Source organism: Leptonychotes weddellii, chromosome 5, assembly GCF_054177405.1.
Source record: "Leptonychotes weddellii isolate Sample4059 chromosome 5, ASM5417740v2, whole genome shotgun sequence".
In the NCBI taxonomy this organism is placed as follows: Eukaryota; Metazoa; Chordata; class Mammalia; order Carnivora; family Phocidae; genus Leptonychotes; species Leptonychotes weddellii.
Window position 1 is genome coordinate 113,328,890 of NC_138373.1, and position 24,912 is coordinate 113,353,801.

Below are 24,912 nucleotides of genomic sequence, written 5' to 3' on the forward strand. Positions count from 1 at the left end.
GGCTTGTTTTCAGTCATCTTTGCAGGTTCCTTGTTATCTTCTCTTTCCCTAAATGTTTGAGTACTTCAAGGCTCAGTTCTTATAATTTTTCTCTTTTCTATCCTGCTAATTTCCATGGCTTTAAATTTCATCTATTGGCTGCTGACATTCACATATATAACTTTAGCTCAGAACTTTCCCCTTGAACTCCAGAACTGTGTGTACATCTGCTTACAAGACTCCTTTACTTGGAAGTCCCAAACATAACAAAACCAAATGAATCTCTTGGCTGCTTCCCAAAACTTACTGTATTCCCAGATTGCTACCACTCAGTAAATACCAACTTCTTTCTTCTGGATACTCAACCCCCAAACTTGGAGTCATTCTTGACTTTTTTCTCTCATGCCCAACATCCAATTTATAAGAAAATTCTGTTTAGCTCTATCTTTTAAAGATTTATTTATTTATTTTAGAGAGAGAGAGAGAGCATGTGTGAGCAGGGAGGGGGGCAAAGGGAGAGGGAAAGAGAGAGAGAGTGAGAGAGAGAATCCCAAGCAAGCTCCACACTCAGCGAGGAACCCAACACAGGGCTCGATCCCATGACACTGAGATCATGACCAGAGTTGAAATGAAGAGTCGGACGCTCAACCAGCTGAGCCACCCAGGCGCCCCATTAGCTCTATCTTTTAAATATATTGAGAATCCAAATGCTTCTCAGTTCTTTCCATTACCACTCAATTCCAAACCATAATCTTTTTCACCTGGATTTTGCAATAGCCTCCTAATTTGTCTCTTCCCTTCCCCCCTCCCTTCCTAAGACTTTGGAAAGTCTTTTTCAAAGTCTTTGAAAAGACCGCTTTTCAGTATAAGTGGTCTTAAAAGTAAATTAGATCAGAGGGCACTTCATGTAATGAGCACTGGGTGTTGTATGAAACTGATGAATCACTAAATTCTACCCCTGAAACTAATAATACGGTATATGTTAACTAAATTGAATTTAAATAAAAAATTTTTTAAAAAAGTAAAGTAGAGGGGCGTCTGGGTGGCTCAGTGGTTAAGCGCCTGCCTTCGGCTTGGGTCATGATCCCAGGGTCCTGGGATCGAGCCCCGCATCGGGCTCCCTGCTCCGCGGGAAGCCTGCTTCTCCCTCTCCCACTCCCCCTGCTTGTGTTCCCTCTCTCACTGTGTCTCTCTCTGTCAAATAAATAAAATCTCAAAAAAAAAAAAGTAAAGTAGATCATTTTGTTCCTTTCCTCAAAACCCTACAATGGCTTCTATCCCTCTCAGAGTGAAATCCAAAATCCTTACCATGGCCTAAAAGGCCCTACAAGATCTGTACTCTACCTCCACCACTGATCTGATTTCATGTCCCATGGCTCACACCTCAGCCGTTCTGGCCTCCTTTCTTTTCCAAGCATGATCCCACCTTGCACATGCCCACTCCAGGTTTTTGCCCTTGCCATTCCTTTCAGATGCCTCCTTGAACGTCACTTTATCAGAAAGGTCTTCCTAACTACCCATATAAAATAGCACCGCCAACCTGTCATCTTTACTCTTTAGTCCATTTTACCTTGCTTTGTTTTTCTCCTTAGCATCTATCACTAACTGACATATCACATGTTATTTGTTATTTTTTTTTAATTTTATTTACTTATTTGACAGAGAGAGAGAGACAGTGCAACAGGGAACACAAGCAGGGGGAGGGGCAGAGGGAGAAGCAGACTCCCAGCTGAGCAGGGAGCCTGATGCGGGGAGATCATGACCTGAGCTGAAGGCAGACGCTCAACGACTGAGCCACCCAGGCGCCCCCACATGTTATTTGTTTAACGTCAATCTTCTTAAGCTGAAATGTAAGGTCTATGACGTTACTTTCATTAATTGTAATATCCCCATCACCTAGAACAATGTTTGGCCCACAATAAGCACTCAATAAATTATCTGTTGAACAAATGAATAAACAAGCCCTGTAGTTTTAATCAGAGACTGACAAAATATACATGAGCAGGTAGAAAGTAAACGTGCCATTAATTGATTTGATACAGTGAAAATGATTGAACTAGTTACATGTGTCTTAATCTCACAAATAAAATGTTGGGCAAAAATTTAAGTTGCAGAAGAATATATATATACATAGACATACATGCATATATAAATGACATCATATATAAAATACATACACATGTTTTATATAAATTGTATGAGATACACACACATACACACACACACATATATATGGAGAGAGAGAGAGAGAGAGGAAGGGAGAGACAGAGAGAGACAGAGAGAGACAGAGAGAAAGGAAAGAGATGATGCCCAAGAATGAGAAATACCAAATTTAGAGGGTAAAATGGCAGATACCCAAAGGGGTAGTATGGGCACAGATGTTCATGATATTACTCTAACTTTTTGTATTCTGAAGTAAAAAATTAGTTATGTAGATTTTAGAGAAAAATGCTTAGGGTCCCAAAAGAGAGACTCTTTATATCTTATGGATAATTCAACTGAATAAAACTCCCATTACACAATACCGTTATCCTTCAAAAACCTTCTGTGCTACCAAACATCAGGTCTTCACCTTTTTAAAAAAGAAAAGAACTTTTTATTTTGGAATGTTTCAAACAGGAAAAAATGTAGACAGATTAGTATATTACACCCCCATGATGGGATTTCGTCAAAATGGAACAACAGGGATTAGAATTATCCTCTAGCATGAAACAACTGAAAATAGAAACAGTCCCAAGCCATTGGACTTCAGGCAATGAAAGACAGTGATCACTGAGAAAAGGGGAACTAATGAGGTGAGCCTAAGATGGCCCCAGCTTCGTCTGGAGAGAAATTTCAGGCTTTGTAGCAGGGAGGGAACCCAATGACATTGCTGATCGTTGGGGACCTATGCTTCAGAGGCCAGAAGAACAAAGAAAGAACACACGCCACTCAGAAATGTTCCTCTTAATGTGGATGGACAGAAAACGTTCTCATTTGGAGGCAAGCAGCAGAGGTCAAAAGCGAGTCTTAAGCCATGAGTGATGGAAGAGGAAGCTTTCTATCCCATCAACAAACACCACAGTAGCACTCTCCCTCTGCTCTCCCCACTGGCCATGCTTAAGCTTCTGGAAAGAATAGATAAGAAACACCAAAGGATAAGTGAGCTAAACCTGATGATTCTCTATTCCTGTTTCATACAAAGTTATCTTATAACAAATAAAACAACACTGAAGGAAAGAGTTGTTTTGAAAAGAATGGGTAATCTTAAACTGGATGTGTTCAGATCTCTTGTTTCTCTGGGTTCAGATCCATTGCTCCTATGATGTGGGACAGGAAAAAAATTGGTATTAAAACGTCTTTTGCTGCTTAAGGAAACCAAATCTCTAGAACAGCCTTTGCCATGAGCCTCTTTGTAGGTGTATTCTTTAAACTTCATGCTGTTTTTCTCCTATTTTTTTTTTCCAAATAATCCTATTTCTCTCCTGTTTCCAAATATTCCTATCTCTAATGGACTTCTTTGTGTGTCACCTTGAAATCTTCCTAATGCTATCTTGTCACATGTGGCATTACTTGACTATTCATTCAACACATTCAACAATAAGCTAGGAGTTGGGAGGGGTGTACATTTCAATCAGACACAGACCCTTATCTCCAAGAACATAGAGAGAGAAATAAGACAAGTATATATAATAAAAAGTATAATAATATATACTATAGGAAAATGCTTTTAGAAAATTTTGGGTTTGGAAGAGATCTTAATGATCAAGGATTCTTATTTCCTCATTTTAGAGATGAAGACACTAGAAGAAAAAAGGTTAAATGACTCATTCTTGGCAGTAGAATCCACTATTGTGAGGCACTATGGTGGGCTAGAAGGAACAGTGAACTTAGGGCCAGACAACTTAGGAGTGATTTTGGATTCCAGTTCTTATTAGCTTTCAGAAAGGACAAATGACCAGACTTTCTTGAGCCTTAGTTTTTTCATCCACAGAACAAAGATAATAATGCTTGCCTATTAGGATTGGTGTAAAGGTCAAGTGGGATAATGAAAAATTTTTGTGGACTATGAGGCAATATAAAAATGTAAAATATTACTACAATTGATGAATTGCAGAACTGGGAATAAAACTCAAATCTCCTAACTGTGAGACACTTCTCCATCATGTGTTAATGTGAAATGCTCTCCATGACTTCTAGGATAAGATCAGAAATTCATCTTCTTGCATAGGGTGGAATATAATTATCAATCACGCATATGTTGTTGACTCAAATCATATGCCCATTCCCCACCTGTTTGAGTTACATACAGAAAAATAAAATAGATGCTCTTGCTACAAAATTTTCTTGGCTAATTCTCACAGTAACATAGGATAAGGACTTTGTCCAACATTTCTCAATACCATGTTGTATTTTCAGCCTGTTTATTCTGGCGTCTTCCTTAGAAGCAGTGTTAGTGTTGAATAAAAGTTGAGCAATTAAAAAGAAAAATAAACATCAGGAACTTTGTAGATCAAAACTTGTGAACACATCCTTGGGGCACTTTAAGAGAAGTTAAGTGATAACATCACTATAATATTGTGTTACTTCTTTGATCTGCTAAAAAGCTAAGTGATATAATCAGTTTTTTCTTTCTGAGTTTTCTTTCCAATTTCTGCATGTGGCAACAAAGCTAAGAAATAGGTTAATTATAAAAGCTTTTGTCCTTTTCCTCACCCCATTACAGACTCCTTCCTCTTTAGAGTGGGTAAGAAAAGAGGCAACAAAGTTTATTTTGACATATATTACTGTATAATTTAAGAAAGGTCTTCAAGAGGTGGTTTGCTGTAGCGGAAAGAACATGAAATTTGGATTCCAAAGTTATGGGTTTCAATTTTCCATCTGACTCTTTTGAGACTGGAATCAAGTAACTTTTCTAACCTTAGTTTCTTTATCTGTCAAAGATGAAAACCAGTAAAACCTACTCCTTGGATTGTCAGAGGAATTGTATGGTATTCCCCAAATAATTAAAAGGCAGCTAACAATGCATATCATATTAGGAAGATAAAATAAAATCATTTAAAAAATGAGGCACATAAATATAAAGTTAGGAAATGTAGATGCAGTCAGCAATGGAATTAATTTATAAAATAGAGGCAAGGGAGCCCTAAACAATTGCTATGAGTGGGCCACAGACTTGAATCTGCACTTCCTTGCTGTTGTCCCAAGGAGAAAAACATGGCTAGTCACCAAAACAACAGTGTTTATTCATGAGGTGAAACACAAATTAGTAGTTTTGTGGCTCCTCAAAAAATTAAACATTGAATTACCATCTGACCTGAAATTCCTAGGTATGTACCCAAAATAATTGAAAACCAGTATTCAAACAGATACTTGTATACCAATGTTCATAGCAGAATTGTTCACAGTAATCACAAGGTGGAAACAACCAAAATGTCTATCAATGGATGAATAGATAAACAACATGTGGTATATCCATGCAATGAAACATTATTCAGCCATAAAAAGAAATGAGGTATCGATCCATGGTACATCCTGGATGAACCTTGAAAACATTATGCTAAGTGCAAGAGATCAGACACAAAAGGTCGTATGTTGTATGATTCCATTTATATGAAATGTCCAGAGTAGTTAAACCCATAGAGACAGAAAGTAGGTTAGTGGTTGGCAGGCCTGGAGAGAGGGAGAAATAGGAAATGCCTGCTTGATGGGTATAAGGTTTTCTTTGGGATTGATGAAAAAGTTTTAGACATTTGCACAACATTGTAAATGTACTAAGTGCCACTAATTATGTACTTTTATTTTTTAGTTATTTTTTTAAAAGTTTTTTTAGATTATTTATTTGAGAGAGAGAGAGAGCATGAGCAGGGAGGAGGTGCAGAGGGAGAGGGAGAAGCAGACTCCCCACTGAGCAGGGAGCCTGATGAGGGGCTTGATTTCAGACCTGAGCCAAAGGCAGATTCGTAACCAACTGAGCCACCTAGGTGCCCCTATTTATTTTTTTAAAGATTTTATTTTTAAGTAATCTCTACACCCAACATGGGGCTAGAATTTACAACTCTAAGATTAAGAGTTGTATGCTCTACAGACTGAGCCAGTCAGGTACCCCTAATTATATACTTTTAAATGGTTAATTTTATGTGAATTTTACCTCAATAAAAAAACAAAACAAAGCCAAAGCAAAAATAAATGAGTTGCCAGAGTAAAAATAGATGAGAAAAAGTGTAACTCTTATTTTTTTTTAAGATTTTATTTATTTATTTGACAGAGAGAGAGAGAGATAGCGAGAGCAGGAACACAAGCAGGGGGAGTGGGAGAGGGAGAAGCAGGCTTCCTGCCGAGCAGGGAGCCCGATGTGGGGCTCGATCCCAGGACCCTGGGATCATGACCTGAGCCAAAGGCAGACGCTTAACGACTGAGCCACCCAGGCGCCCAGTGTAACTCTTTCTAATACTAAGACCGCAAAGGACATTCTTTAAGGAAACAAACCCTCAGCAATATCTTTATTTGAATATAGTGTCAGGTTTCATATTCTTCAGAGGGTCTTTAAGGTAAGCTGATGTCACCACTATGAAAGGCAACATGGTAAAAGGTATTTTACTGGAAACCAGGGGGAGTGTAAGTGTTAGTAATCCAGCTCTCGCTACACTGGTCTCTGATGAATGGCAGAGATAAAATTAAAAGCATCTAGAAGAAGAAAAAAGGGACCTGCCTATCATTCTGCAGTCCATCATAAATATTTCCCTTAGTCAAATTTTTGGAAGTTATAGAGCAAGAGTTAGTTTGACATTGCATTCCCTGTAAAGTATGTGGGTGCAGTTTGCCAATTTAGAATTTTGTGCTTTCAGGGTTAGCCAGCCTGGAAGGAGAAGTAGGATACCCTGGTAGATGAGGAGAATGTTGGAAGTGAGTAGCGACAGTGCTGAGGTAGTAAAGGTTGCCCTGACAAAGTATGCATCTGCTCAAACACCGAAACAGAGGGTAATCATTGCCCCAAATAGTTTCATGCAAAAAATCATGTCCTCAGTATCTCCAGGGAGGAAAGATTTCTTGTAGACTACATGAAGCCATGTATATGTGACGTTGATAGGAGATGTAGTTTTCACTGCTATGATTATCTGGCCGTAATAGCTAATGTGTAAACAACATACTTCACATACAGTATTCATTCATCATTCTCAACCAATACTTACTGAATGTTAATTGTGTGCCAAGGAGGGCAGACAATACTATCAGCATTTTAGAAAAGAATAAATTGAGGTTCTGAGAGCCTAAGATTTGCCCTAAGTCACCAAACTTAGACTTGAGATGTTTGGTTGCTGGTTCATTCCAAGCCTTGCTGCCTCCAGGGGCTGAAATGACCAGACTATGGTTGCCAAAGCCCTTCATCTTCACTAACTATTAAATGTGATTATTAAATGCCTTGGGCAAAGTTTCACCATTTCTGTTTGTCTGTGCAGTGGCATTTTCTTTAATTAGTTACATGGTGTTCTCAGGAGCCACACTGCCAAACACAGACAATGCTTGGCTTTATATTATTGGCTAACATTTATTGAGTGCACATTGTATGCTTAGGTGTGGTGCTAATAAGCATTATGCAGACATATGCTCACTGAATCCTTAAAACAGCCTTCTGAGGAATGTCTATCATCCCTCTTTTGTTTATACAGATACTAAGGCTCAGAAAAATTAAACAACTTGCCCAAAGTCACAGTCAGAGATACAAATACTCTGACAATCCTTATAGGAAGATATTTAAAGGTTTATGAAAATCAGAGGCCAAACCAACAGGCTCCTATGGTTGCTACCTGAAGAGGCAGTAGAGGGTAGAACAAATGTTGAACTAAGTATAAAAGTAAGAGACAGGGCTGGGTCCATATCCAGTTTTGTTTACCTCCAAAGCTCACAGCTTAACTGCTCTGCTATACTGAGACACAGGTCCGGTACATTTGTAATCATTTGACTTCTCACCCAGACAATGATGGTAATAAATTCTGGGTCATTATCATCATAGTGGATAAAATTTATTGTGGCTAACACTCTTATAAGTGCTTAACGATTATTTACATTTGCAAATTTTAAAGTCTCCTTACGAAGGACAAGGAAGTGCCCCTCCATATAAAAGTTTTTTTTTGAGGAGATAGCAAGCTTTTGCTAAGAGAGGTCAAAAATTCAGGTCACTGAGTGTTATTCTGCTGTTGGATTCGAAATGCTGAAAAGCTAGTATCTGTGCTTTTGACTAACATATCTTTCTGTTCAGATGTGTATAATGCAATAAGGTAAAGTAACTTATTCAATGAAAAATTACTATAGAGTGCTAGATATTGTGCTAGGTGCTACCGGTTAGCTACTAGGGTTTACGTACTCAAGCTCTGCCAGCTTTTGAGGAAAAGGGAAGTGATCATTGTCAAATTGGACAAACTTCACCTCTCTGGGATTCATTACCTACTCGGTAAATTAGGTGGTGTACCCAGATCTTAATGTTTCTGGTTTTTGATTTTGTGTTCAGGTTTCTTCTCCTCATTTGCCACTATTCCCATGTCAAAATATCCATCTCATACTATCCTAGCTTTGCAATGCATTAATTAGTTCAACAAATATTTTTCGAACTTCTACTACGAAGCACCATAGGAATAAAGTTGCTAATAATAGAAGCAAGGTTCCTCTGCTCGCGGAGCTTACAGTTCAAAGGAATAAGACAAGAAATAATTAAATAAATAATATAAAAAACAAATACATAAAAATATTCATTAACAATAACTACAGGTTGGAAAAGTACCAAGAAGGAAATGAGATGGAGTATTGTCTTTTTTTTAGTCACAGAATGAAGTAAATGATAAGTGCTTTCAATTACAAAAATGACCATCTAAGGAGGTTACCAGATTTTAAAAGGGAAAAAATGATACCTTACAACCACTAAAGAATGAATAGCCATTACTCTGGAAGAAAATTGTATTGGTACTGGTTTACTCTATCTTTTCTTTGTAATAGAGGAGAGGCTTCTCAAAAAGAGCAGCGAGAGAAACTCACTTTTTTCTTTTTTTTTGTAAGTCAAGCGGGAAGACAAAGTGGAAAGAAACCAGGAGTCAGACAGGGAAATTGCCAATCTAGTCTGGCCGTGAGGATTTCTTTTAATCTTTCTAGGTTCCCCGCGGCAGCAGGAACTGGATGGGAGGAAAACTAATGCCTTGAATTTCAAGGCGTATTTCCTTTCAATTATTACTGTGCGGTGGCAGGAACCTGGGAAGAGGTCAAGGTATGGTTTAGGAAGAGGCAGCTCCCGGGAAAGGCACTTGGAAGGGCAGAACAGAGAACAGCGGGAGAAGGCGACCGAAAGGAGGGAGAAGAGTGCTACTGGTTACTACTTGGATGGGAAAAACTCTCCGCCTGGTGAGCCGCGCGCCGCTCAGGTGGCCTTTTCCCGCTCAGGTGAGCTCCTCCCGCGCCTCCCATTGGTCAAGGCGCCCGTGGCGCTGGGAGGGCGACGCAGCCCGGTCTAGTTCAGGGTCTAGGGCGGCGCGTCACTTCCGGTAGCGCGGAGCTTGTAAAACACCCTGGAGAGAAAATGGCGGCGGCAGCGGCTTCGGCGCCTCAGCAGCTCTCGGATGAGGAGCTTTTCTCTCAGCTCCGCCGTTACGGCCTGTCTCCTGGCCCAGTGACGGAGAGCACCCGCCCGGTCTACCTCAAGAAGCTGAAGAAGCTTCGAGAGGAAGAGCAGCAGCAGCACCGGTCTGGGGGCCGCGGCAACAAGACGCGGAACAGTAATAACAATAACACGGCAGCCGCCGCCGTTGCGGCGGCGGGACCGGCGGCGGCCGCCACGGGGCTGGGGGTCCGGCCGGTCTCGGGCGACCTCTCCTACTTGCGGACTCCTGGGGGCCTGGGCCGAATCTCGGCCTCGGGCCCGGAGAGCCCCTTGGGAGGGCCCGGGGGCGCCTCGGCCGCCCCCACGGCTGGCAGCAAAGTGCTGCTGGGCTTCAGCTCGGACGAGTCGGACGTGGAGGCCAGTCCCCGGGACCAGGCCGGCGGCGGCGGCGGCGGCGGCGGCAGGAAAGACCGGGCTTCGCTCCAGTACCGCGGGCTCAAGCCGCTGTCGGCGCCCCTGGCCGCCAGCGAGGTGACTAACAGCAACTCGGCCGAGCGAAGGAAGCCCCACTCGTGGTGGGGGGCCAGGCGGCCGGCGGCTCCCGAGCTGCAGACCCCGTCGGCGAGAGATGGAGCCGCGGAGGACGAGGAGGAGGAGGGGGACGACGGAGAGGACAGGGACCCAGAGGCCGAGGAGCCGCTGTGGGCGAGCCGGACCGTGAATGGCAGCCGGCTTCTCTCCTACAGCTGCCGGGAGAACTATTCGGACTCGGAGGAAGAGGAGGACGACGACGTGGCCTCCAGCAGACAGGTATTAAAGGACGACTCCCTTTCCCGGCATCGGCCCAGACGGAGCCATAGTAAGCCTCTCTCTTCGCTGACTGCTAAATCTGCCGGCGGCCGGCTGGAGACCTCAGTTCAGGGAGGGGGAGGAATCCCGATGAATGACAGGGCGGCGGCTGCGGGGAGTCTAGACAGGAGCCGAAACCTCGAAGAGTCGGCGGCGGCGGAGCAGGGAGGAGGGTGTGATCCCCTTGACTCCAGCCCCATTCCTAGGTACCGTGTCAACGCTAAGAAACTGGCCCCTCTCCTGCCCCCGCCACTGACTGACATGGACTCAACCTTGGATTCGTCCACAGGCTCCCTTCTTAAAACCAATAATCATATCGGCGGTGGGGCCTTCGGTGTGGACTCCCCCAGGGTTTTTTCCAACAGCCTCCCTCCCGGTGCGTCGGTGGCTGCCTCTAGTTCACTCAGGATCAATCACTCCAATCATACGGGCTCCAATCATACCTACCTGAAAAACACATACAACAAACCGAAGCTTGCCGAACCCGAGGAGGAACTTCTCCAGCAATTTAAACGGGAGGAGGTGTCCCCTACAGGGGGTTTCAGTGCCCACTACTTGTCGATGTTTCTCTTAACTGCTGCCTGCTTGTTTTTCCTAATATTGGGACTGACTTACCTAGGAATGAGAGGGACAGGAGTATCCGAGGATGGAGGGCTCAGCAGTAAGTATTAAACCCTCTGGGTAAGGTAACAAAGGGGATGTTGCTAGGGGTCTCTTGTAACCACACTGGGCATTTTACACGAGGTGACCTCTGTTTGCAAGAACGTAGTGACACGGCAGCAGATCGGGTGCATTTGTGTCATCTTTCTTTAAGAAAGAACATTATTGCCATTATCAGAACGATAGCCCCATGCCTGGTTTTAAAATTTCTGTGTGTGATCTATTGGGGAATTCAGAGCATCTTCTAAAAGAACAAAATGTTACAAGCCTGTTAGTAAAATGCATTTATGTGTGTGACTTAAATTTACTTTTTAGCCTTAAATTAACTATGTGTGCAGATGCCAGTTAATTAACAATTTTGAAGTATTTTGGTTGTTATGGAACATCATAGATGTTTTTTCAAATTCAGTTGTGATTCTAAAAGGCAATGTAAGAGCTCTTGAAATTCCAGTTAAATATTTTGGAATATTAAGTTCTGTAGTTCTATATTTTCTATAGTTTCTATATTTCCTTTAACGTGAGCGAATATAGAAGGTAGGAAGACACAGCTCAAAATTAATTGCCGAGGGGGCGCCTGGGTGGCTCAGATGGTTAGGCATCTGCCTTCGCCTCAGGGTCCTGATCTCGGGATCCTGGGATGGAGCCCGGCGTCCAGCTCCTAGCTTAGCAGGGAGTCTGCTTCTCCCTCTCCCTCTCCCCCTGCGTGTGCTCTCTCTCTCTCTTTCTCAAATGAATAAATAAAATCTTTAAAAAAGAACTGATTGCCCAGGCCAAAGCGTCTTCCCTCACACCAGTGAAAAAGTAGTGGTAGGGCAGGGCAGGAGTTTACCATTTATCTGGTATTGGTTTTTAGGCCCTGCCATTTACTTGCTCTAAATAGCTGTGGGCAGGTGTGGTGTGTTCGTTCATTCAGTAAGCCCAGCATCATCTTCTATGCTGTAGGATAAATCAGAGTATTTCTGTCCTTCAACACAAGAGGATAAGTACAGATAATTTTGTGTTCTGTGAAGGAAATAAGGATGGAATAGTTGGTATAGGCTACTTGAGAGATGGTGAGAGTAGCTACTATTTGAGGGGAGACCTGAAGCAGGAGGAGACAGCATTGTAGGGAGACAGGAGAGCATTCTGGGCAGAGATGATAAGAAGAAAGGCCTTGAGTTGAGCAAGAGCGTTCCTGTAGGTTAGAGTGGTTAGGATACCTTGAGCAAGGGGGAGTAAGCAAGAGTTTGAGCTTCCCTTTCCTTAACCTCTGAGCCTCATTCTTCTGTATTAAATAGGAGTAATAATTTCTGCTCTCTAGGGGGATGTTGTAAGGATCAAATGAGGTAGTTTATTAAATAACTTTACACAAAGTGGCATTATTCAGAAGTTTAGATAAAATTTGTTGTATTCCTGGTAAACTATGGTATGTATGTAAAGAGAAATAGTTAAGTCATTTCTGTAAATATTTAGTAGTGCATTTCTTATTCAGTGTTTAATTTTTATTCCATTAAAAATACACTGTAGACATTGATACAGAAATTTGAATCAAAGTATAATGAATCCTTAACTATATTATACATTTGATTTACTGTATACCCTGGTGGAAAGAAGTGCCTGCTAATTCAGTTAGTCTGCACACCTAACGGTGAATAATTTTCCTCCCTATATTTATGTATTCTGAATCCTTTGTCATAGTATAATGGTTAACCAGAGCTTAACCATAGGGTTCATTGGTCAAATAATGTGCTTAAGGAAATAGTTTTACTTTGAGTAATAATTTCACCAGAAGATTGTAGGTTATATATGAGAGTAAGCTTTAGTAAGCTTTTATTAGTTGTCATTTAAATTATGTAGATTAGCCTTTTAAATAGTTCTTAATCATTTGGTCTTTGAAAATTTTTTATCAATACCCTAGTTTTATTAATTAAATTACTTTTATTATATTACTATAAGTCTCTGCTTCCTCATCTGTAAAACTAGGGGGTCGGAGTAGATGATCCCAAGATTCTAACTTTGAACTGTCCTACCAAAACAACTTAAGGATCAGCCTGCAGTGAGATTAGGTCATGACAACCCACAGCCTGCAGTGAGATTAGGTCATGACAACCCAACAAAAGAAAATGGAGATGCAGAATAGATTGACTATATTAGGCTCATGTAGTCATTATATAAAAATTGTTTTCCAATTATAAAAGACATGATTTTTGTAGAAATGTGGGTAGAGATCTATGAAGCAAAAAATGAATAGGTATTGTATACCTCTCCTCATCTCCCACTCACCCTTGGTATAAATAAGTTCAGATAATACCTCCCAAAACTTTCTTAATGCTTTTCATCTAAATACATACGTTCATATATATGTGTGTTTTTTTTAATTTATTTTTTATTTATTTATTTTTAAAGATTTTATTTATTTATTTGACACAGAGAGAGAGAGAGCACAAGCAGGGGGAGCAGCAGGCAGAGGGAGATGCAGGCCTCCCGAGGAGCAGGGAGCCCGATGCGGGGCTCGATCCCAGGACCCTGGGATCATGACCTGAGCTGAAGGCAGACGCTTAACGACTGAGCCACCCAGGCGCCACCTATATGTGTGTTTTTGTGTACATTTTCATTCAACAATAGAGTGACTACTCTGTGCCAAGCATCATTTTAAGCTTTCTGGGGGTGGGGGGAGGGGAGATGTACAAGTAAACAAATAAGAATTTGAGAGAATGGTAGTTGCTGATACAAGTTAATGATAGTAACTTTGCCGGGGGTAGAGGGATACGGAATATTACAGGTGAGCAGGCCTCTCTAAGGAGGTGATGTTTGAACTGAAACCTGAACGTCTTGAAGGAACTAGCCATTGACAGGGAGAAAAGCATTCCAGGCAGAAATAACAGCGAGTGCAAAACTCTTGGGGCAAGAACCGGCTTGGCAAGTTGAAGCATCAGAATAGAGTGGCCATTGTGGCTGGGGTATAGTGAATGAGGCAGAATGGCATATGAAGGAGTCAGAAGTAGGCAGGGGCCAGGTCATAAAGGACCTATAGGCCTTGAGGGTCACAGAAAGGAGTCAGAATTTTATTTTAAAATGATGTCATACATATACATATCCTGCAACTTGTTTTTTCACTTAACCTTGTATGACGAGTTATTTTCTATATACTAAGTTTAAGTACAAGGCATAATTTAAAAATCTCACTCTCCACTGGTCCCTAGAAAGGATGAGAACATCCTATAAAAATGTTAAAATCTCTGCCACCCTGAAAATGTTCTTCAACCCTCTGTTCTCCTCCAGCTGTTCCTGTCCTCTCAGCCAAGATTGTTATCTCTTGCTGCAGCTGCCATTCACTCAACCCCTGTCTAGTTTAGCTTTCTTTACCATCCATCCCTCTGTAACTTCTGCTTCAAGTCACAAGTTACTCAATTGCCAAATCCAAGAGAGGCATTAAAGTTCTTATCTTTGCCTCTTTGATCCATTCAATACAGTGATAACTCCCTTCTTTGTGCAACTCTCTCCTTTCCAGACTTCTGTATCACTACTCTCTCCCAGTTTTCATTTATTCCTGTCTGTGTTTTAAATATTGGTGGTCTCTGGGACTCTTGTCTTTGGTTCTATCCTTTTGTATAGTTTCTGGCTAATACCTCTTTTTGCCTTAAATGTTCTCTTCTGAATTCTAGACTTACCTGTTTGTTTATTGGACAGTTTCTTTTGGATGTTCCAGAAGTACCCATCCTCTGTACTCATTGGCTTTCCTTTCACCTTGTTTCCCCTGCTCTGTTCCCTGCTTTAGTCAATAGCACTTCCATCTACCCAGGACTCAAGCTAGGAACTTTGAATTTATCTAGATTCCTTCTTCTCCTTCATTCCTCCTACCAAACCTCAAACCTCAAACCTCAATCCAGTTGGTTACTAAGTCTTGTAGTTCTACCTCCAGTTGTCTTTTGAATCTTTTTTTCTCCATCGCTGTTGCTCTAAGTTAGTCTTTTGCCTGATCTGCTTAGTCTTCTGTCAGGTGTCCCTGCTTCTAGGCTGTAGCTCTTCAATCCATTTTCAGTGCCAGAGCAATATTTCTAAAACACAAATGCAGTAATTCACTCTCTTGCTTAAAATTACTCAATGGCTTTCTCTTACTCATTGGATAAAATCTAAATTCTTTGGCAAAACTGTTCATGATCTGACTATGCCTGCTTTTCTAGCTTCATTTCCTACCAGTTTCTCTTACCACATTTTACTTTCTGGATAACTGGAGCTTTCTGGATACTGCTTGGTGTTCACTGAATATGTCATGAAATTTTGTGCCTTTATGCCTGTGCACATTATTCCCTTCTTTGGAAAGGTGGTTTCTTCCTCTTTGAACTGCTATTCATTCTTAAAAGTGTCACCTCTGGATATTTTCCCTGACTCCCATCCTCTTTACCCTGGAATTTGGGTATACTCAAATAAGATCTTATACATCCTTCACAGCATTTATTATAGAGTATTATAATTGTGTACGTCCCGTTGTGCCAGTTTGATTACAGTTCCTTGAGGAAATATTTCTGTAGGAGGAAGTGAATACGCTGGTAAAGGGCACAGGCTTTACACTCATCTCTGAGTTTGACTCTAATTTCTCTCATACTTGCTCTGTGACTTTACTAGAAGATAACTCAGTTCACTCATATTAAAAATGCAGATGGTAATACCTGCCTCAGGGTGGCTATAAGCATTACATGAGGTAATGTATGTAAAGTTTTTAGTGTTGTTGCCTGGCATAGGGGAATTGCTCAGTAGACCCAAGTCACATCAGTGTCCTTGGCACAAGTTCGTTCCTTAGTAAATATTTATTGAAAATGATCACATATCATATACCCACTTTATGTGCACTGAATCAACTCATCATCAACTCAGTAGTTGGTTACCTACTCAGTATCTAACAATACTCAGTATTGCGAAGGATGCAAAAGAAATCTCATTCTTGCGGAAGCCTCCACTCCATTATTAATAGTCACAAAAATGATTAAGTGTATCAGATATTAGATGATAAAATCCTCCCCTTTGTAAAAGGGGAGAATTCACTGTGAGCATGATCAGCCTCAAATGATCAGAAGCTCTGTTTCCAAATTTGGACTTGATTCTGTAAGTTGAGCAGTAGGAATCCATGGAGGTTTTTAAGCAGAGGGCTAGCATGATCAAGTTGATCTTTTTTTTTTTTTTTGGTAAAGATTTTATTTATTAGAGAGAGAGCATGAACTGGGGGAGAGGCAGACTTCCCACTGATCAGGGAGCCTGATGCAGGGCTCGATTCCAGGACCCTGGGATCTGACCTGAGCCGAAGGCAGATGCTTAACCGACTGAATCACCCAGGCGTCCCTATAGTTGCTTTTTTAAAAAAAATATTCTTTTCCAAGTAATTAGACTAGCTACTTGTTCCCAAACTTGGTGTGTGTAATGAAATAGGCATAAGGATTTTGAAAAATAGTTGTGTCCCTCATTCTTGAAGAATGAAGGCTGAATGTTACATTTAAAGTTTTTCAAAGTTGACTATTTTGTAAGGAAAAAAAAAAATTCTAGGCCTCGAAGAATATTCCTGGGAACACCAGAAGTTTGTATATCCCAGTTTGATGATTTAAATAAAATCTACTCTGTGGAAATGTCTTTCATTTGAAAATTATCTCTAGAATAATTTAAAATAAAAATCATCAGAGTGAAAACATGTGAATTCCCCATGAGTATATCCAGGGAGCCTAGTTTGAGAAAATTGGCATAGATACCAGGGCTTGGATTAAGGAGACAGATCTGGGTTTGAATATTGGCCCTTGCTTTTCTATTAAAGTCAAGTTGCTGAACCACTGCGAACCTCAGTATCCTCATCTGTAAAATAGAATTAAGTGAGAATTAAATGGAATGATGCATGTAAAGTACTTGGCTCAGTACATGACACATGATAATACTAGTAACAGCAGTTAACCCTGTGTAGCATTATGTGCCAGGCATTGAGCTGGACAGTTTTGTTATTTAACCTTCAGGAGGTAGGTATTTGTTCCATTTTGTAGATGAAGAAAGTTGAACTTGCCCAGGGTCATGTGGCTAGTAAGCACAGAGGCAGTGTTTGGATTCAGATAGTGTGTCTTAAGCACTCTGCTTGGTTGCCTTTTAACATGTGTAAGTATGTAAGGACTGTGTATATGTTCTCTACCATTATTGTTACCCAGAAAATTATGAAAGATATGGATGGGCGAAGCAGATTAATGCATGAAATCCTAGAAATGCCGGAATAATCTATGAAATCTAACAACTTTAGGACAAGGAGGTATAAATTTGTACTCAGGCAACAATTAGGAATCATGTGGGACTGTTTATCCTTACTTAAAGTTTTATTTTATTTTTTTAAAGATTTTATTTATTTGACAGAGAAAGCAAGAGAGGGAACACAAGCGGGAGGAGTGGGAGAGGGAGAAGCAGGCTTCCCACTGAGCAGGGAGCCCGATGGCGGGGCTCGATCCGAGGACCCTGGGATCATGACCTGAGCTGAAGGCAGACGCTTAACGACTGAGCCACCCAGGCGCCCCTTACTTAAGATTTTAGATTAACTCATTAATTCATTGATATATATGAGTGGATCAGTCTGCTGGAATATAATGCAAACTATAAATATGTAAAACTGTAAAGCATGATACTATTTCTAATTTTTAAAAGATTTGCAGTCTCAAAACTGGTGGGTAAAGTGGTCCTCTGATTTTACATTATTATAAAACTTATGTTTTTCCATTGTTCAATTTTCAAGATGTAAAGACCTTTAAGTATAGTATAATTGTGCTCCAGTTTTTTGCTCCTTTAAAAAAACACTTCATATGTGTTTTTTCTATGCTTTTTATTTCTTTCAGTGGAAATGATCCATTCTGTAATTTCAGGGATACTTTTTAAAAATCAGATATTTTCGGGTGCCTGAGTGGCTCAGATGGTTAAGGATCTGCCTTCGGCTCAGGTCATGATCTCCAGGTCCTGGGATCCAGCCCCATGTCGTGCTCCCAGCTCAGCGGGGAGTCTCTTTCTCCCTCTGCCTCTGCCTTTCCCCCTGCTTGTACTCTCTCTGTCTCTCAAATAAATAAATAAATCTTTAAAAAAGAAAGGTTAAAAAAAATCAAATGTTTTCATGATTCTCAGTAGAGTTGTAAAGTTTTAAAACTAACTTCTTGCTCATTAATTATTTTATATTAACTTTACCTGTCTGAAAAATATTTTATATAAATAAAAGGAACCTTACTGCAAAGAAATTTATAACATCAGCACAAAGAGATTTAATCTAGTTTATAAGTAGTTTAAAAATGAAGTATACCTTTAAGTATTGGAAATCTCCTAAATATATGGAAAACAAGTAGTAGTAGTAACTTCTTTATGAAAATTATATTATAATGATACATCTTTATTTTAATCTTACATTTATTTTACACTAAAAATAGCTACCATTTAATTTGGGAACATAACCTCATACTAATTGTGGAAATTGTTAATGACAGTTATTGTTTGATAACTTTAGATTTTGACTTCCATACTCAGAATTTATTTTTAAAAGATTTTAAAGTGAACCAGTAGCAGTATATTTGAGCAGTAACCTTGCTTTGCTGTTTTAATAATGTGTGCTTTAACCTGAATCTCACAAGTGATAGTTTTAAAAGAAAATCTTGATTTACTTAATAATCTTTATTAACACTGTCAAAATAATTTTTAAACGAGTTGACCAGGAAGAAAGTGTTTAGGTTTTAATATTTGTTTTATATAGTTAAATTTTACCTGTTTGACATCATTCCTTTGAAAATTTATTTCTAAGGAAACTAACTTTTTAAAAGGATTATAAAAATTTATACTAATGGAGGTAATAATGTCTGAAAATAGGATAACAGATCATGTGGAAGCCATAATATATTTACTTTTATGGTGTCTTAATTTTTTCTTTAGTTCTAGAGGTATAGATTTAAAATTATACTACATTTTTGTCTGGGTAGCAGATTTATTGCTCAATGGCCACAGCTTTTTGCTTTCAATGATATCAGACTGCAAGCTAACATTTAGAAACAAGGCTTGGGTGCAAAGCTATGCAAGAGTTTAGTTCAGCTGTCCTGAACTAATTGAGTGATAAATACGCACCAACAATTGCTTCCCGCCTTGAATGTGACATGAATAGGAAAAAGTGGTTTAGGAGCATTGAACATTTTAACACATAGCAGAACATTAATATTGTTTTGCAATTAGAAATAACCTTTTATATGTATATGTGTACAAAAGGAATTTGCTGATTGTGGCAAATTCCTGAAAGTACTTTATACTTAATAAAGGAAGTTCTACAGGAATTCACCTAGATATACTTTTTTAAATCTCCATACACAGAGGGTCATTGAAATTAATTAGGAGAGGGGGGAAAATCTTAGAATAACTGTTTCTTCTAGTCCCTGGGCTCTGGCTTAGACTCTTGGTCAGCCTGATTAATGACTTTGTAGGTTTATAAGGGTACCTCCCATGGTGTCACAGATGCTTTCTTGTTTGATTTAGTTCACTTGAAGCAAAATTAAGTTTCTCCTATTCATTCATCCAGTTCACCCACTTACAAATTACTTATTGAGCACCTACTATGTGCCACATAATATCAGAAGATGAGTATATACTTTCTGGAACTATAGGAGTGAAGCTCTTCCCCCAGATACATACCCTGCCTCCCTTTCTCCTACATTGTGGTGGCATTCTCTTCTTTCTCCTAAATATTTATGCACTAGCTATCCCCCAGAATTGAGATTTGGTTACCATGCAATACTGTTTAAGATTTGTTTATTGTGACTTAGGAAACATAACTTGAAAAATTAATTTCTGCAAATTTGAATATGCCCTATGATAAAGTTTACCACAGTGTATACTCTATACAAAAAAAGTTTCATTTCTTGCAGATTTTTAGAAATATTTTAAAAAGTAAAAAAGGAGACATGAAGAATGAATTTGCCAAAAATGAAAATGTTATCAATATGAAGTGTTTATGATTATAATTCAAGATGTTCTAGAAGTATTCTTATGCTTATGACAAAAAAGTCCTGTTTTTAAAACATGTCATCTCCAAATGTTCCTTCTTTCAAATTCTAAAGCCTTAAATGATAAAAGGATTTATTGAGAATTTTCTATGTATGGGCAATTATCTTAGTTTTTATGAGGGGAACTACTAATATTATCTGAGAAAACTGAAATGTAGATGGAATATGGTTACAAGTGACTTGTCCAGTATCCCATAGCTACTAAGTTTTGGAACTAGCCATTTGAACCCATGATCTGATTTCAGGGTCCACAATCTAACCACTAGGCAGCAGATTTTTTTTTTTTATGCATCTTTTCTCACCTACTAACTTTATTTGGGTAGTTAAGTCACTTATAACCTCTGGTCCTTGGCTTTTGCATCTGTCAAATGAGGGAATAATAAAATCAACTTCTAGCCAGTGACTTTTGTAGGAAACTAATGTGATAATGTCTATGGAAATGCTTTGGAGAAATTTGAAGTGATACATGACTATATTTTTTATTTTTTTTTATTTTTATTTTTTTTTCCTAAAGATTTTATTTATTATTTGACAGAGAGAATGAGAGAGAGAGCACATGAGAGGGGGGAGGGTCAGAGGGAGAAGCAGACTCCCCGCCGAGCAGGGAGCCCGATGCGGGACTCGATCCCGGGACTCCGGGATCATGACCCAAGCCGAAGGCAGCCGCTCAACCGACTGAGCCACCCAGGCGCCCCATAACTATATTTTTTAATACATTAAGTTAGAATTTCCCAGCTACAGTAGTCTACTTAAAAAACACATGGTCAGCACTGTGTATGACATCTTGTCAGTGATGTTAGTAAGTAATAGAAGAGTCCGTTAAATTTATAATCCTCATCAGTATCTTTCAGCCTTACTCTCAAGCTGTCCGAGCCGATAAAAGGAGTCATCTTTTTATATTACCTCATTAGTGCTTTATTTCTGGGTGCTGAAAAGGAATGTTCTTATTTTTGCAGTTATGTTAATTTAATAGGTAATGAAGCCCAATTTGAAATTAGATTTTACTCTTGTTGACCACTAGAAGGTTGATTCGCTGATAGGAGAGTCAGAGATGGGATATGTTGCCTTAATGCAAAATATAGTAGTGAATTTGAGACAGAAAAACATTTCTTGGGAATGTCAGTGGGTCTTCAGAGTAAGCTTCTGTTAACATTATCTGAAGAACAGACAACGTGTGCAGCTGGTAGAGAAGGATGGCTTTTCACATGTTGTTCTTCAGCAAGTTTGTAAGCTATCACGAGCACTGTTATTACAGAAGTGGGAAGATAAGGTGCGTCCCTGTGAATAGGCTTAGACTGGGGTAATCGAGAGATTGGGGAGCATAAAATAATAAAATGAATTTTATAAGCAGGATATTAAAATCATGCTACTTAAATTATAAGGAATTTAAAGTGCATTAGGATCTCAGTCTCCTAGATAATTGATATGAAGCACATAATGAAATTTTCATCCCATTTCCCATTTGAAACTGTATCAAAGATGTGATTTGTTTAGACCAGAGCTGTCTAATAGAAATATAATACAAATAATGGAGTAATTAAATCGTAAGTCACTACAGTGAATTAGAAATAGCTGAGCAGTGGCAGAACTAAATCTCTTACCTACCTGCCCTGGATAAATGGCCATGCTTGATGGTATAAAGATATAAAGTGGTATAAAGGACTTCTTAGCTTAAAGTAGAAGTGATGTCCCCTAAATTCTCACTCATTTCTTATTGGGAATATTCCTTTAATTTCTTCTCACCGTTTCCTATTGTAAACTGCTTTGTACAGCTCTTCAAACTAGACATGTAGGAGAGAGGGATGGCCTTTTGATTCTGTCACATGACCATCCCAGGCGATAAGGGGAAAGTTAGCTCCTGTTTAGAAAAAGAAAACAGAATGACTAATAAAGCTTTTGTTGGCATAAGAAAAATTTTAAGGGTTTCAGTATTCTGCCTTTTGAGAAATATTTTGGGATGCTCTTATTCATCATGCTCTTTGAATTGTAAAAATTATCTCAGTTCTTTTACAAGGTGCTATTTCAGGGTAGATTTATACTTAATATGTCCTTAATGAATTTGAATAAATTATTTGAATTACATTCAGATTACTAGAGAATATTTACTCACAAAGTCAGGCTGTTTGCTTCCAAAGGGAAAAATGGGCAGTCCTTAATTTTTGAATGGGTTGTCTTCCAGATCATGTGTAAGATGGTTGTTTGAATTTGGAAATGTTTACACTGTTTTTTAAGCTTAAGCTCCCAGGCTAGCCCATAGAAGCCTATTTAAAATTGTATCCTATTTTAGCACTGATAAAGCATTGGTTTAACTTTTGGGTCCTCAGTGCACTGGCTCGTCTTCTGTGGGAGTTGGATGAGGAAGCAAATTTATCTTTGACTTTTTATGTTTTCTTATACTTTTTCATTTTTTAAGAAAAATTTAAATTCAGTTAACATGTAGTGTATTATTAGTTTCAGAGGTAGAGTTCAGTGATTAATCAGTCTTATACCCATTGCTCATGACATCACGTACCCTCCTTAATGTCTATGACGCAGTAACCCCCCCTTCCCTCCCACCTCCCTTCCTCTCTGGCAACCTTTAGTTTGTTTCCTATGATTAAGAGTCTCCTATGGTTTGTCTCCCTCTCTGATTTTGTCTTGTTTTATTTTTCCCTCTCTTCCCCTATGATCCTCTGTTTTTTTTTTTTTTATTAAAGATTTTTATTTATTTATTTGAGAGAGAGAGAATGAGAGACAGAGAGCACGAGAAGGAAGAGGGCAGAGGGAGAAGCAGACCCCCTGCTGAGCAGGGAGCCCGATGCGGGACTCGATCCCGGGACTCCAGGATCATGACCTGAGCCGAAGGCAGTCGCTCAACCAACTGAGCCACCCAGGCGCCCCTGTTTTGTTTCTTAAATTCCACATATGAGTGAAATCATATAATTGTCTTTCTCTGATTGACTTACTTCACTTAGCATAATACCTTCTAGTTCCTTCCATGTTGTTGCAAAGGGCAAGGTTTCATTTTTTTTTGAAGGCTGAGTAGTATTCCATTGTGTGTGTGTGTGTGTATATATATGTATTTTTTTTATCCATTCATCTGTTGATGGACATCTGGGCTGGGCTCTTTCCATAGTTTGGCTATTGTGGACATTGCTGCTATAAACAGTGGGGTGCATGTGCCCCTTCAGAGCACTACATTTGTATCTTTGGGGTAAATACCTAGTAGTGCAATTGCTGGGTCATAGAGTAGCTCTATTTTTACCTTCTTGAGGAACCTCCATACTGTTTTCCAGAGTGGCTGCACCAGCTTGCATTCCCACCAACAGTGTAAGAGGGTTCCCCTTTCTCTCCATCCTCTCCAACATCTGTCATACTTTTTCATCTTTTAATTCTTGTTCTTATACTGGCCTAAGCTTCCTGCTGTTTTGCTATAATCTTGACCAAACATCCAAGTGCTCAATACTTCAAATCTTTTTCTTTTTTTTAAATTGAGAGATAATCAGCATGTAACATTATATATTAGTTTTAATTGTACAACGTAATAATTTGATATATGTATATATCACAAAATGATTACAGTAGTAAATTTAGTTAACACCCATTGCCACACGTAGTTATTTTTCTTGTGATGAGAAGTTTTTGGATCTACTGTCTTGGCAACTTTCAAATATGAAAGTGAAGTTAACTGTAGTCACCATGCTGTACATTACATCCCCAGGACTTACTCTTCTTATAACTGGAAGTTTGTACCTTTTGACCACCTTTACCTTTTTTTTTTTTTTTTTAAGAGAGGGAGTGAGGGGGGAGGGTTAGATGGAGAGGGGGAGAGAGAATTTTTTTTTTATGTTGTTCATTACCATACATTACATCATGGGAGAGAGAATCTTAAGCAGGCTGACTCCACACCCAGCACTCATCTCAAAACCCTGAGCTGAGATCATGACTTGAGCTGAAATCAAGAGTCGGATGGTTAACCAGCTGAATCACCCAGGCACCCGCCACCCCTTTCCCTGTCTCTGGCAACCACCAGTATGTTCTTTATACCTATGAGTTTGGTTTTTTTAGATTCCACATATACGTGAGATCATACAGTGTTTGTCTTTTTTGTGACTTATTTCACTAAGCATAATGCCCTATAATAAAAGAGTAGGTCCATTTATTGGTTGCTTAGTAAGTATAAACATTTAGTCTTCTTAAGCATTTTTAACATTTTACAAGCGAGGGCTGTAGTGGAGGATTAGGTTAATCACTTTGTCCAAGGTTATAGGTCAGAGAGGGGAGTTAATTGAGTTAGGTTGTTGTTTGAACCCTAGCAGATGTTTTGAAAGCTCAGCCTCTAACCATTGTACTATACTGCGTTCCTCTTTTACATATCCTCTCCTTTATCAAATTTCAACTCCTTTTATTCCCTTAATTCAGTTACTTTTGGCCAAATGTTAGGGGAAACTATCTGATTAAATTCAAAATATTGTAGAATTCTGATAATAAAAATCATATGATTTTATGATAAAATTTGATAATATCATTATCTTTAGTGAGGATTGAGTCAGTATGGAATCAGAGCTTGGCTCTGCCTCTCTAAATCATCCTTCATATTTATATGTATAGTTGGGTTGCCTACATTTCTCATTTAGATTTTATAAAGTCAGTAGTTCTTAACTTACACGGGCTGAGAACATTTGGGTGCTGTACCTATTACAAAGTGAGGACCTAACAAATTATTTGCCCCCCCCATTGTGTATTCTTTGCAACTGTATATTAATATTGTTGTGGTTAGAATACAAAAAATTATTCATGGTAGCATTTTGTCATGTTTTCTTGGTAAGTGAATACTAAGAATAGTATTGTGGGGATCTG

General features: G+C 39.3%; 1 protein-coding gene and 1 long non-coding RNA gene across 2 annotated transcripts in view; both read left to right on the forward strand.

Annotated features, from left to right (window-relative positions):
* The first annotated feature begins 9,478 nt into the window (after positions 1-9,478).
* The window catches only part of LEMD3 (LEM domain containing 3), a 63,567-nt gene continuing 48,133 nt past the window's right edge, over positions 9,479-24,912 (forward strand). The window contains exon 1 of the mRNA XM_006731923.3: positions 9,479-11,054. Within this exon, the coding sequence (XP_006731986.1) occupies positions 9,524-11,054 (1,531 nt within the window). The 5' untranslated portion in view covers positions 9,479-9,523. The remainder of the gene's footprint in view (positions 11,055-24,912) is intronic.
* On the forward strand, positions 11,062-18,128 carry LOC145721831 (uncharacterized). Its single transcript, XR_014145757.1, has 2 exons — positions 11,062-13,098; positions 13,132-18,128. It is a non-coding gene; the product is annotated as an uncharacterized LOC145721831 (long non-coding RNA).